The sequence below is a fragment of the Gasterosteus aculeatus genome, chromosome 5, assembly GCF_964276395.1.
Source record: "Gasterosteus aculeatus chromosome 5, fGasAcu3.hap1.1, whole genome shotgun sequence".
In the NCBI taxonomy this organism is placed as follows: Eukaryota; Metazoa; Chordata; class Actinopteri; order Perciformes; family Gasterosteidae; genus Gasterosteus; species Gasterosteus aculeatus.
This window is the reverse complement of record NC_135692.1, coordinates 4,614,135-4,627,049: the sequence shown is the minus strand read 5'-3', so window position 1 is coordinate 4,627,049 and position 12,915 is coordinate 4,614,135. Positions and strand designations below refer to the sequence as shown.

At 43.0% G+C, this 12,915-nt stretch overlaps 1 protein-coding gene across 16 annotated transcripts in view; it reads left to right on the top strand.

Moving 5' to 3' along the window:
• The first annotated feature begins 4,320 nt into the window (after positions 1–4,320).
• LOC120818905 (ras-associating and dilute domain-containing protein) overlaps positions 4,321–12,915 on the top strand; it is a 32,126-nt gene continuing 23,531 nt past the window's right edge. For 15 of the 16 annotated variants that reach the window (XR_013467732.1, XR_013467731.1, XM_040175795.2 and 12 more), the window contains exons 1-4: positions 4,321–5,108; positions 6,872–7,074; positions 7,607–7,781; positions 11,998–12,230. Coding sequence is in view for 14 of the 16 variants with exons in the window: in XM_040175795.2 (XP_040031729.2) it covers positions 4,981–5,108; positions 6,872–7,074; positions 7,607–7,781; positions 11,998–12,230 (739 nt within the window). In the remaining 2 variants the exon portion in view is untranslated. Of the gene's footprint in view, positions 5,109–6,424; positions 6,545–6,871; positions 7,075–7,606; positions 7,782–11,997; positions 12,231–12,915 lie in introns of all 16 variants that reach the window. The other variant, XM_040175791.2, reaches the window with a different exon arrangement.

Below are 12,915 nucleotides of genomic sequence, written 5' to 3'. Positions count from 1 at the left end.
CTCCACTGTCTTTAGAGCGTTGAGCTCCAGGTTGTTCTGGCTGCACCACGACACCAGATGGTCAGACTCCCACCTGTAGGCGGACTCGTCCCCACCAGAGATTAGTCCAATGAGGGTGGTGTCATCCGCAAACTTCAGGAGCTTGACGGACTGGTGGCTGGAGGTGCAGCTGTTGGTGTACAGGGAGAAGAGCAGAGGGGAAAGAACGCAGCCTTGGGGGGAACCGGTGCTGATGGTCCGAGAGGCTGAGACATGTTTCCCCAGCTTCACGTGCTGCTTTCTGTCAGACAGGAAGTCTGTTATCCACTTGCAGGTGGAGTCGGGCACGTGCAGCTGGGAGAGTTTGTCCTGCAGCAGAGACGGGATGATGGTGTTGAAAGCAGAGCTGAAGTCCACAAACAGGATCCTGGCGTAGGTTCCTGGGGAGTCCAGATGCTGGAGGATGTAGTGGAGGGCCATGTTGACAGCATCGTCCACAGACCTGTTGGCTCTGTAGGCGAACTGCAGGGGGTCCAGGAGGGGGTTGGTGAGGGACTTCAGGTGGGTCAGGACTAGCCGTTCAAAAGACTTCATGACTACAGAGGTCAGGGCGACGGGCCTGTAGTCATTGAGTCCTGTGATCCTGGGCTTCTTGGGGACAGGGATGATGGTGGAGGCCTTGAAGCAGGCTGGTACGTGGCATGTCTCCAGGGAGGTGTAGAAGATGTCAGTGAACACCGGAGACAGCTGGTCAGCACAATGCTTCAGGGAGTGAGGGGAGACTGAGTCCGGACCGGCTGCCTTACGGGGATTTAGTCTTCTAAAGAGCCGGTTAACGTCTCTCTCCAGAATAGAGAGGGTCGTTGCTGGTGGGGGAGGGGTAGGACAGTAGACAGTGCAACAATAGACAACAAGACAGCAGTGCACAAGTAATAAAATGCTAAATGCTTCTAATTACCTGAGGAAGAAATCAAACATCCATTAGACAAAATCTATATCTAAATCACTGTCACTGTACATCTTGTAATTTCTTTACACTGTTTTTTTTTTTTATTTGGAAGCTGAACATTTTGCCCCTGAGCTTTTCCGCTACATGTTTAATGTCTTCCCACCTAGAAGTCCTTTACTGAAATGTCCTGCATTAAAACCAAAAATCTCCTGAGGACAAACAAGAACTTAAAAGGCGCAATGTTATACATCAAGTTTACATTTCTTGTCATACTTGACCTATCACTTAGCATGTTGGTTCTGGAGGAAGCTCGGTGAAGGCAAAATAATAACTCCTGATGATGTCATTGGGGTCAACCATGATCACCAGCTCTGTTTTGTCTTGCAAACTATACAATGACAGAGCTTGCAGACTCAACAATATAATTGTTTCTATTTATTTTATTTATATACTCTTTATAGCAGGGTCTGTGTTGATTAGCTGCAGAGTCCTGTAACTCACGATAATGGAACCCAAAGTACCCAGGGTAACGGCCTATTCATTGTCCTAAATAAATGTGCTCATTAGATTACATTTACATATATGTTAATATAGACATAGTACATGTAAAGAATCTATTTTATTACCTTATCTAAAAATCAGTCTATCAGTGCATGGCTTGTTTTCCCTGGTATATCAAGGTCCGTCCTATTTACTGAAATAGTGAATTATGGCCCAAAGAACATTATAGTAAGAATTAGTCCAAGTGTTTCCCCACTATGTTATCATGGTAAACTAAGAGGCATGGCTTGAGAAAAACTTTAGATTAGTTTTACAAGATATGAAAATATGGATGAATGGTCTGTTTTTTGTTTTTCCTTTAGCAAGTCAATCACTATACTAAGAAGTCCATCGTATCCAATTAAGACTGCTGAAAGACGTATAAATGGCATGGTGGACGACAAAAGATATTTTTTATTTAATATATTTCAAGAACAAAATAATCATATTATTTGTTTTTATTTAATTACGTTGTACTCTGACTGTTGGTGTTTCCCCCTCTTTGCCTGAGCATCACTAGATTTGGTTCGGAACTGAGCCAAAACCGAGCAAGAACCACCTTCCAACAGGAGTATTGTGTACTCATCAAAAACAAATCTACAAATGCTTCACATTGTTTGAAACATTAGTCTTTGCTACAATCTACACTAATCAATTTTAAAATACTCCAAATACAACTCTAACAAGTCATTAAATATGTTACGCAAATTAACATGGATAAATTACACATGGCAGTGCTTATGTATCACGTGAAGCTAGAAGCTAACGAAGAAAACAAGACACCGAATCGGTAGCCGAGACAGGGCGGAAGACGGTTAGATTCGCATCGTTTCTCTCAGATAAAAGCCAGAGGAAAATAACCACAAAGCATCACAAGCACATGAATCTTTAACGCCCCTTACATTTGACGTTTTGAACGAAATTCTGAGATCTATCCAATCAATTCTTTTTTGTGAGATTCTGCGTTTCCCGTAAGGTTTTAGGAGTTAAGGGGGTTTTCTCAGCCAATCTTCACACTTGACTGTCAGTTTACGCTCTTCCCATTTTGGCTGCTGAGTGGCTAATGGAGCGGTCTTTTACACGTGGTGTTTGTCGGATCCAATACGATCAGACGATCAAAAAAAGAGGTGAACCACGACATTTGGCCAACCAAAGCCAGACTTCCAGATTTGGACTCTTGTCGTTTCTCTGCCGTGAGGCCTGCAAAAAAACCTTTTCTAGAGCAGTTTATCTTCATTTTATGAACCCTAAAACTTTCCATGCTAACTGTCCACACACTGGGCTATCAAGTACATGTATTTTTAGCCTGGTATCTCCATGTTTTATAGGGCTTATGGGGCTGTTAGTATTTTTGTTTCAGGGGATTTATTCACATTTGAATAATATTGACTTATTTCTTCACCAATAGACAGATTTGTGCACATCAGAAAACTTACAGGGGTTCAGACTTTTATCCGGACAGGAAAAAAGTTGCAGACTTTATATCATGGGTATGCCATTTTGGAGTAGAGGCCAAAAAACAGACCACAGGTGTTGACCCTGATTGAGCTTCACGTGCCTCATGTTAATCAACAATTCTGTAGAGCACAAAATACTTATACAATGTATAAGAAATATAAAGGAACATATAAACAAAAATATATCCCTCCATGGCATACTGTTGCCCTCAGGCAACGCAATACCTTTTTGGACCTTACACTGCCCCTTTTTAAAAACAATGTATATAATGTCCGCAGAAATGTCTGTGTCCAATCAAATGAGGGCCCAAAGTTGGTGTGACCTTTTTTCTTTGGGTGAAGCATTCTTTTATGGCTGCCAAGCTGCATGGGACACAGAGTGCCACAAATTGGTAAGACAAATCTACGAATACAAATAGCCTACATTTTATGGTTGATATTGTATCAGGGAGCCCAAAACTCCCCAAATATGGGATGGAATACTTTTAAGTAATGCCGTAGAGTGATATACAGATTTATCACACTGAACAACCTGACTGTAGTGGCTAAAGTTCCCTTCTTACGTTCGGCAGTTGCTTCTTCCAGTTCCTCATTCATTTAACCACTCCAAAACGGAAAGAACGAGTCTACGCGTGTTGAATGTGTTGAACAACGGTAGAAAACAGTGTGTTCGCTCCGTTCGCTTTACTGAAAGATCTGACAGAGGACAATTACACAGCGTTTTCTCGCTTCGTCAAAGCACGGGTGGCTTACGTCATAAGTCAGTGCGCTCACTCGCGTCACTCCTATGTATCACGCCAAGCATGTACACTAAACGTGTATTAACTAACATGCAAATTATGAGTACAATTATGTAATCACAGTGTAATTATACTTATGATATAATAAATCGTCAATAAACATGAATCAAAATAATATCGATCTAAATCTAAATTATAACATGGAAAATGGCACTAACACTGACATACCTGTACACAATAACGGACACAAAAGGGACTGAGGTTCACGTGCCTAGGAGGACAACATAGTATTGATGTTAGCTAGCTAAAAACGGACATTACTGACAATACAACATATACAAAACATCTCACACACTTCACACACACAAGTTTAAACAAAGACAACTAACATCCCAAATAATAAAGCTAGCCACACCATAAATTAATAGTTAAAGTAAATTAAGTAAATATTGTCCACGGGCATAGAAAAGCACGTTACATCATGGTAATCAACAATGCTGTGTAGGATTAGACACAACCCTTCCCGTCTTTTGGTCGGTGTAGGTACCAGTATTTAACAGTAGGTGGCATTGTTCAACCATTTAAATTGAACTGGTTTAACTATGTTACATAACGCTAAATTAGACTTAGGCTATAGTACAACAGCAAGCTCGCTGATTTTAGGCTTTTCAGTTCTGGGCGCAGCCAGAAAATGGAGATATAACGCAGCAGCGTTTGGCCCTTCCATTCGGTTCATGGTGGACGGGAGTTTCTCTGCAGCTTTCAGTTCACCTCTACACATTCAACGGTATCCAACGCTTCTCTTGTGAGGATTTTATTTTGAAAGTTTTAGCACGGGTGGGCGGTCGCGTGTGTGCGCTTTGGCGCTCCAACCATTGCGCACATCTGGAGAGCGGGTTCGAGCCGAGTTTGGATCGAAACTTTCTCCATCTCCCCGTGGTGAATAATAACTATTGTAATAATATGAGGTGTTCCGATTCGGCCACACGCTCACCTATTCTCACCTGACGTGTCGGAGTCACAGAAACAGAGACGTGAAGCCGCGACCTCTTGGCCACGGGGTGCCGTACACCGGACTTCGGTTTCAGCATCTGGCCACCCTAAGGACTGAAACATCTGCGGTGCCGGTACGTAAAGTGACTGTGACGCCAATCCCGGATGACCCCCTCCTCTCCACCCTGAATGACCCCACGCGATCTCCGTGTATCGCAGAACCGACAACCCGACGCGAAGATGGCAACCGTTTGTCCTCGCGCGTGAAATGAATGTGGAATAATTAAGGTTGAGTGAGAGCACTGAAGTCCATCAGACGGGAATGAGTCAAACGAAGCTCTCCCAGGACGAGTTGCGTTCTCTCCCACCGAGAGCAGCTGGTTTACCCACAGCTTTGCCGAGGAGACGGTTTGTCAAACTGGGAGGGAAGACAAGTGATGGATCTCAGCAGTGAGTACATGAACTCTTTTTATACAAAGGTGTGAAATAGGCACGGTTAACGGTCGTATTCGTCACCCTATTTCTCTTCTTGTGCTCTCAGTGAGGCTACTCTTCTGTTTTAAGGTACCTCAGGAGAAGTGCTTTAGTCACTTAGGTGTGAAATAGGCACGGTTAACAGTCGTATTCGTCACCCTATTTCTCTTCTTGTGCTCTCAGTGAGGCTACTCTTCTGTTTTAAGGTACCTCAGGAGAAGTGCTTTAGTCACTCAAAGGGTAGAGTGCAGAATGATTTAATCGCAGATTAAACCAAATAAAAAAGAAGAAAACATCACAATTATATACTCATAACATCAACAAAAATACAATAAAAAGCAAGTTAAGGTTATTTGGCAGCCCATTTCAGCAACGAGGGTTTTAGATTTTAAAAGCATTGAGACAAGGTGCAAGAGAAACACATCACACAAACAACATTCATTGTCCAAAAAAAGACCAGACAATAGAAACAAGTTAAAATAGGAGAATAGTGCAGTTATAAAATACAGAAAAGATTATATATTATTAATTCTCTCCCGGTCTTCAGGACTGGAAAGGAATGCTGGTTTCTCCAGCTTTAAATTAAGCATTTAACCACCAAAGCTGTTTCATGCATTCAAAATCACTCAACCACTGCAAATCACTGCGCCTTTCTCGAACATCATTAAACAGGAACCTCAAATCTTTGAGGGTGGCATTAGGAATCAGGAAACATGTATTGCCATAAAATGTCAGACATACAAGGAATTTTACTTGGCGGTTGGTGCATAACAGTACGACAATGGACGACAACAGTGCAAGAGGAATAAAATATAATTCCATGGGTTAGTAATATAAGGCTATGGGTTAGTTTAAAAATAAAGTTATACAAGTTAGTTAAAATGCACAAAATATTTAAGAATTAAAAATTAAAAAAGTGCAGTACAGAATACAGAGAACCTTTGAACCGTCGGCGATAAGAAGCTTACAGGCTTGGTAAGAAGTAAAACAACACTCCATTATTTCCTTAATGTAATGAGAGCAGGAAGCTGAGGGTGGCCTGGTGAAGGACCTTTGTGATTTAGCCTGTAAAGATGTTGTGTGCCAATTTATGCACATTTTCTGCCACTCTTCTTTTTCCCCTCATTCCGCTTTTTTATGCCAACATTGTACATTCTTTTATTCATCTTGCTATCTTCTTTTTGCCGTTTCATGAATTTGAGTTCTAAATTCTGTTTTTCTTTCCCCTGTTCTTCACTCTTTTGTATCATTCCTCCTTCATTTCTCTCCCCCCTAATCCTTTCAAATCATAGCGTACTGCAGGGTGACATATTTTTGTCAGCTAACCAGGGATGTTAGCATCCCATTGTTTCGCTTGACAAAGAGCCAATGGGATATTTCCATTGTTTTTTTTGCAGAAAATATGCTTAGAGGTACTTACAGTAATATTCTTAAATTAATAAAACTTCTATGATTTGTGACAACAACATGTTAGCCACTTATTAGCAATCCACTTCTAAGAGGTCAAAAATTTGAGGGGTGTTTGGTGACACTCTCCTTGTGTTAACCGCAGACCTTACTTCAGACATCTAACCAAAAACCCATTGAAGAATTGAGGCCTTTTAGGACTCATCCCTGCAGGGACACTCCACAGGAAACATACCTCTCCTACTGCCCTTCCACAGGCCCCCAAAGTACATAATAGACAATCTGGAAGGGATTCAGCATCTTGATCCCGGATCCTCTCCTCTCTTCATCAGATCAGCTACATCTGCGGGAAGCTCCTCCACCAGCAGGTCGGCGGAGGTTGTGGCCGTCAAACAGCCTGGCAGGAGCCGCATCCGTCACCAAACCAACCGCCTCTCGGGCGTCTTCCGCCGCGACCCTACCTCCAACTCGGGCTCCATGCCGCTGGCATCAGGAATCCGGGCCACGCTGTCCATCCAATCCAAGAAGCAAAGCAGTATGTCACCTCGAATTCACACTTCTCCATGCATGTTTATCCAGGGATGTTTAGATCCAATCCAATAGATGGATTGTAGATGGATTGTAGATGGTTTTTTACAGACAAGGCTTGGTTGACTAGTCACAGTTGTATAATGTCTTTTTTGGTTTTGGACAGGCTTTTCTCATTACCCAATGATGTCATTATCGTTATTCCACCTTGGGTGTGTACAACAAATTCATAACCAACACGATTCATTATTGCCGTTTAACTGGCCCTCTAACAAAAAGATGCGATCGATGGGAAATAGTGGGAAACGATTAGCAATGCCATTAAACACACTTAAATTGCAAGATTTTCTTTTTGAATAACATTGCTGCATGCGAGAGATGGAGGACCGAGGAACTGGCTCAGCCGACTCATGTTAATACCTGCTCGTATGTTATGATAATGTATGCGATAAATGGTAAATCTTCCATCAATAATAAGGAACCACAACTGAGACCCACAGTCCAAACTTCATCTCTTTGTTGTTAACTCTCCTTGGCAGTGTTCCCTGTAGAGGCTTTGCGAGCGGACGACCCGTCTGAGCTGTCCAATCAGATAACAGCTCCAGGGATCCTGAAGATCTTTGGAAACGAGATCTGTGAGGGAGCTCACTATAAGAGCGTTCTGGCCACCACGCACTCCAGCGGCAAAGAGCTCGTCAAAGAGGCCCTTGAACGGTACCAAACATGTGTCCTCTGCAAACGTGTGTGCGCGTCTGCCTGCCATCTGTGTCTACTTTTTTATGTGGGTCCTTATTTGAGTTATAGTCCAGCTTCATCTGCTGCAATATATTTTGTGCTACATCATTTGTATATAAAAATCAGTCAGAAGAGTCCTCAATGGACAAAATGTTGGCGGCTGTTGAAAGGAGGGCATGTCTATGCTGTTATGATTAGTATGTTCAGATGAAAGTTAACCCTAACCCGTTGTTCTGTTTGTTATAATTGCAGTGCAGTGCACACTTTGTGTGTGTGCCAAATAGTTTACTTAGTAGTCCTGAAAAGGTCTAGAACAAACCACAGATTTGTGTGAGAGACCGCCTGTGTCGGTCCAGGGCTTTTACGGCCACACTCTGGAGAGTGGATGTCTGTCAGTCATTGCTTACGCTTCAGCCAGAAACATAATGGAATGATTAAAACTAGTGGTGGGCATAGATTAATTTCTTTAATCTAGATTAATCTCACTGTAATCTTGGAATTAATCTAGATTAAAACGGCTCATTTGAATTCTGCCGAAGGCATTTAGAATATGTGTCCTACCCAAATAATTACTAAAAGTAAGTCTTTGAGAACAGATTTCTCAAGCCAGGTGGCACATTAGACCTGGGGCTCATCTCCTGTTTCCAAAATGCATCACAAACTGCTTGAGAAAGCTGTTCTACTATGATAATTGGTGATGAAAATAAATCATGCTCAATAAGATGTACTTGTGTTTACTAACTGTTTATTCAGTTAAACATGAATTTTGAACTGTAGAGGTCGTACATAAGAGGTTGTGATGAACTGTTTACAGTCAGTAGCTTTGTGTCAATCAGTCCAAGCTCTATTTCTCCTTCTCCCACCAGTCACTCAGGCAGTCTAGCTTGTTCACATTTTCTGGTGACAAACTAGATCTTTTCTTCTGCACAATATGGCCTGCTAAAGAAAAAAGTCTCTCGCATGGGACCGTTTTGCCAGGAGTCCCCAAGTATTTACGGGCAATGTGGGCCATCTTACCATAGACAGCAGTGTGCTCCGACCACCACTTCAGTGGACACTGATCAAGACTGGCACTGGGCTCTACCTTGTACCTCTCCACAGTATTGTCTTCTGGTGTCTCCCCATCTGATTCTGTATCTGATCCCATCAGTAGCAGGACTGTTTTTTTCTTGGGTGGCTCAGGGTTCTCCTCCCTGAGTGGCTGCAGAGCAGGTTGATCATCTCAAGGGTGGAATTCCACCGTGTTGGAACATCTTGCACGAGTGGCTCCTGAACTTGTCCAAGGGAGGCTTGCTGGACATTCAGCTCGTCTGAGTTGGCCGGATTGTGTTTGAAATGTCCGACCACTTTACGGCACTTGGCCAGCGCACCATCAAAACCACCTTCCCGAAGTGACAATACAATTACAATAGCTCTCTGTACAGCATGCGCAACACAGGGCAAATGCTTGAATGGCAGCATTCTCCCTGCTGCAATCACATTAGGAGCGCTGTAGTCCAATAGTGCAAATTTTGTCAGCTATCCCCCACTGATTAGCGACGTTGAGAAACTGCCTGGCACACGCTTCTGCAAAGTGACGCTCCTCTGTTTTCATGACTCCTAATGGACAGACAAAGTAGATCAGAATGATGTAATTCAAAATTACATAATGTAGCTTACCTAAAGCGAAGGAGTGAAGTTCCCAAATGGCATCGATAAGGTGTACAGTAACGCCGAGGTAGTTATCGTTGTTGACAGATGTCCAATGGTCCCCAGTCAGTGCTACACACCTCGCCTCTACCATCTTTTGCGGCTTTCTCTGCAGCGTGCTGGTCATGTATTCTCCTCATGATAGTTCGCCTAGCAGGTAGTTTGTAAGATGGATCACCTGTGGCCGCCTGAAGAACAAGCTCGAGCCCGTCATCTTCTACCACGCTGATGGGCCGGCAGCTGGTGGCAATCCACTGAGCGAGGAGATTCGTTAGCTTAGCCGATAAAGCTGTGCTGACGGGCTTGCCTCAGTTGCACTCAAACATAGTAGTTTGACGACGACTCTTCCCCTGCGCTACATCAGTGCTTGGCCCGGCATCTTCCGCGTTAGCTAAGCGATGCGTGGTATTTGAGACATGAAGAACTTCTACAGTAAACTAATTCCTGTTTGCACAAGGTGCAAACAACCTTCGTCTTGTCGAGGCTTCCATTGGGAAGCTTCTCAAAAATAAATTTTCCCTGAAGCAAACCCGGTGACTTCGTAGCTGCATCCATGCTAGCACGTCTCGTTCTCGCCCCCTACAGTGCAATTTGGCTAGGTAAACATCCGTGCTCGTAGGTATACATCCGCGCTAGAATATCAAGGTGTAAATCATCATAGCTTGCGTAGTATAGACCCAGCTCCCAACCCAACTTTGAGAATAGATTATCTGCGCTATTTTTTCTTTATCGCGGATAAGAGTCTCACTGTAACGCAGCACGTTACCGCCGATAACGGCCCACCACTAATTAAAACGTAAGGCATTCAGCCCGAAGATGAAAGAGTAAATAGGTTTTCCTTTCCCTCCGGTGACATTTAGCTGCATCGGTATTAGATTTTTTATTCAGTAATGAGTTAGCAAATAGGTTTAGCCCTCTGGCTCTGTTAAAACTCTTGATGAATTCATTTCTGTGGTTTATGCCATGGTCCAATGGATTAGCCATGGTAATCTTATGATAATGATTAGTTCAGGGAAACTGAAAAAAAGATCAGTCAGCATATTTGTATAGTGAAGTACTTCTCATTAAAGTTGTTATCTAATTGAAACGGTTAGATTTAGATGAGTGAGCGGAGTTGCATGTAGTGTTGAATCCACAGACTGTTGCCTGACTCTAGTAAAGTATATAACCGCTAAAGAGTCAACATTACCTTTAAGTTAGTGAAGGCCAAACTAGAGCTTAAGGTAGAGTGACATGCAACATTTGCGTGGTGCATGTCTGCTCGATGTGCAAAGAAAATTGTTTGGTAATACCTTCAAAGGATCAACTTGGTGATAATATGTCAATATTGTGTGTTCAGCTTGTTGCTTTGCCGCCTAGTGACCAAAAATCACATAAAGGTTTAAAGCAAATTTATGTAACTTTAACTGAGCCACAGCACTAGTGACAACTATGGAGTGAAGCTAAATGCTAGCATGTAAAACACAAGTAGGCTATAGAAAAGACATCTTATGGCGACACACAAATCAGTCACATAGCAACATTAGTAAACATTAGATGTAAGCCATACCAGACAAACTGAGACTGTTGACCAAGTCTACTGAATTAAGCAAAGGGTTTTCTTTTAGAATGACAATCTTACTTTGTAGCCCCCATGTGTTGAACTGTCATGTACTCGCTGCTTAAAAAATTACAATGCAGATGATGTGTTAGGGGGGGTGAGGTGAATTTGGTGGACCCAAAAGCACACGCACAGCAGTCTTGGATTTTCAGCCAAAATGACTTTTATTTTTTCACAAAAAAACAAACAAGGGGAATACGGGAAACAGAAAGCGCTCCTCTGGCTCAACTGGAGTAGGGAGGGAAACTCCACCGACGTCTGGCGGTCTGGGGTGGCTCAAGCAGGGTCTGGTGTGGAAACCCGAGGCCCGACACCATACTCACAGTCCAACTCAAAAGCAGGTTACGTGCACTCCGTGGGTCTGACACAAAAACAAACCAAAAACATGAATAAACTGGTTTAGCTGCTGTATCTCAGTATCAGCGGCACCTGAGACCAGCCTGGGTACTGGGACGGACTGACGACGACGACGAGCCTCTGAAAGCAGGAGCCTTTATGCTCGTCACCAGTGATCCCCGGAATGAGCCACAGCTGGGCACGTGGGAGAGGGGTGGGGCCGGAGGCGGAACTCACAGGTGGAAACTATAGGTGGAAAAAAAAAACAAGCAAAAACAAAAGCACAGACTGGGGGAAAAACTGTTAATAAAACCGGGTCCCTAACATGATGTTGTATTCTATTTACTTTCTTACCTTGCCTACATCTGGTGACTCAGTCCATCATCACAGGGGTGGATGCTTTTGGTGGTATGAATGAGAAGCACCAAAGATTATTGATAGAGTTTTCAAATCGTACATATAGAAATTGTTTAATTTTGCTTAACAATGCAAGAATCCGGATTGAATACAATTTAAAATGCATTATCTTGCATTAGTTTTGTTATCCTATTTTTTCCCCCAATGACATAGGTATGGCCTGGATAAGGAGGAGGCAGAGTCCTATGTTATGTGCGACACCATTGGCTCCACCAGAGACCATCGGTGGAGGACGGAAGGGTTCCGAGTCGTGAGCGACAACGAGAAGCCCCTCATCCTGCAGTCGCTATGGAAACCCAAAAAGGGTCTGGCAAGGCGGTTTGAAATCCAGAGGAGGAGCTTGATAGAGGAGAAGACTTCCAACGACAAAGACACAGTTACTGCGGGTATGGGGTTCGATCATCATTTTACAGCGGAACCGTCTCGTCCTAATTCAGGGTGTGTGCTTGGAATAATAGCATGTAACATTACATTTAGTATTTCCAGTGTTACATCCAGTTTTATAGTTATAAAAGTTATAGTTATAAAATATGGTTTGTTTGGCACATGGTTTTTCTAGTGACAATCTGCCAAGCCACAAAGACCAAACCATATTTTAATAGCTTCACAACTTGTTATAGTTATGTTATGTTATAATTTCCTGCAAATTTTGGCTTTGATTTGATTCCTACAGCTATTAGAAAATACATAGAATATTTTGGACGATCAAGGTCAAATAAGCCCATTCCTCTGATGACACACTTCAGTTTTAATATAACGTTTTAGAATCTCCACGGCAAATTATAGTATCCACTGATATTTCCAAAGCTCAATACAGCAGAATAGTACTTTCCGTACACACTGGACACCAGAGCACTGTGCGTAAATGAGCAGGGCGAACCGCTCACTATCATCTCTACAGAAGGTCCCCCGCCTGTGGTTGACACAGCTGTGGCCACGGTGTAACAGTGCGTCCTGTTTTGTGTTTTGCTTTGATGAATGCCGTGGCTTGTGATAGCTCTCTATCAGTGTCAGCTTGTGGACGCCTGCTGAGTGGGGGAACGTTTTATGTCATTTCCATGAGCTCTGTCT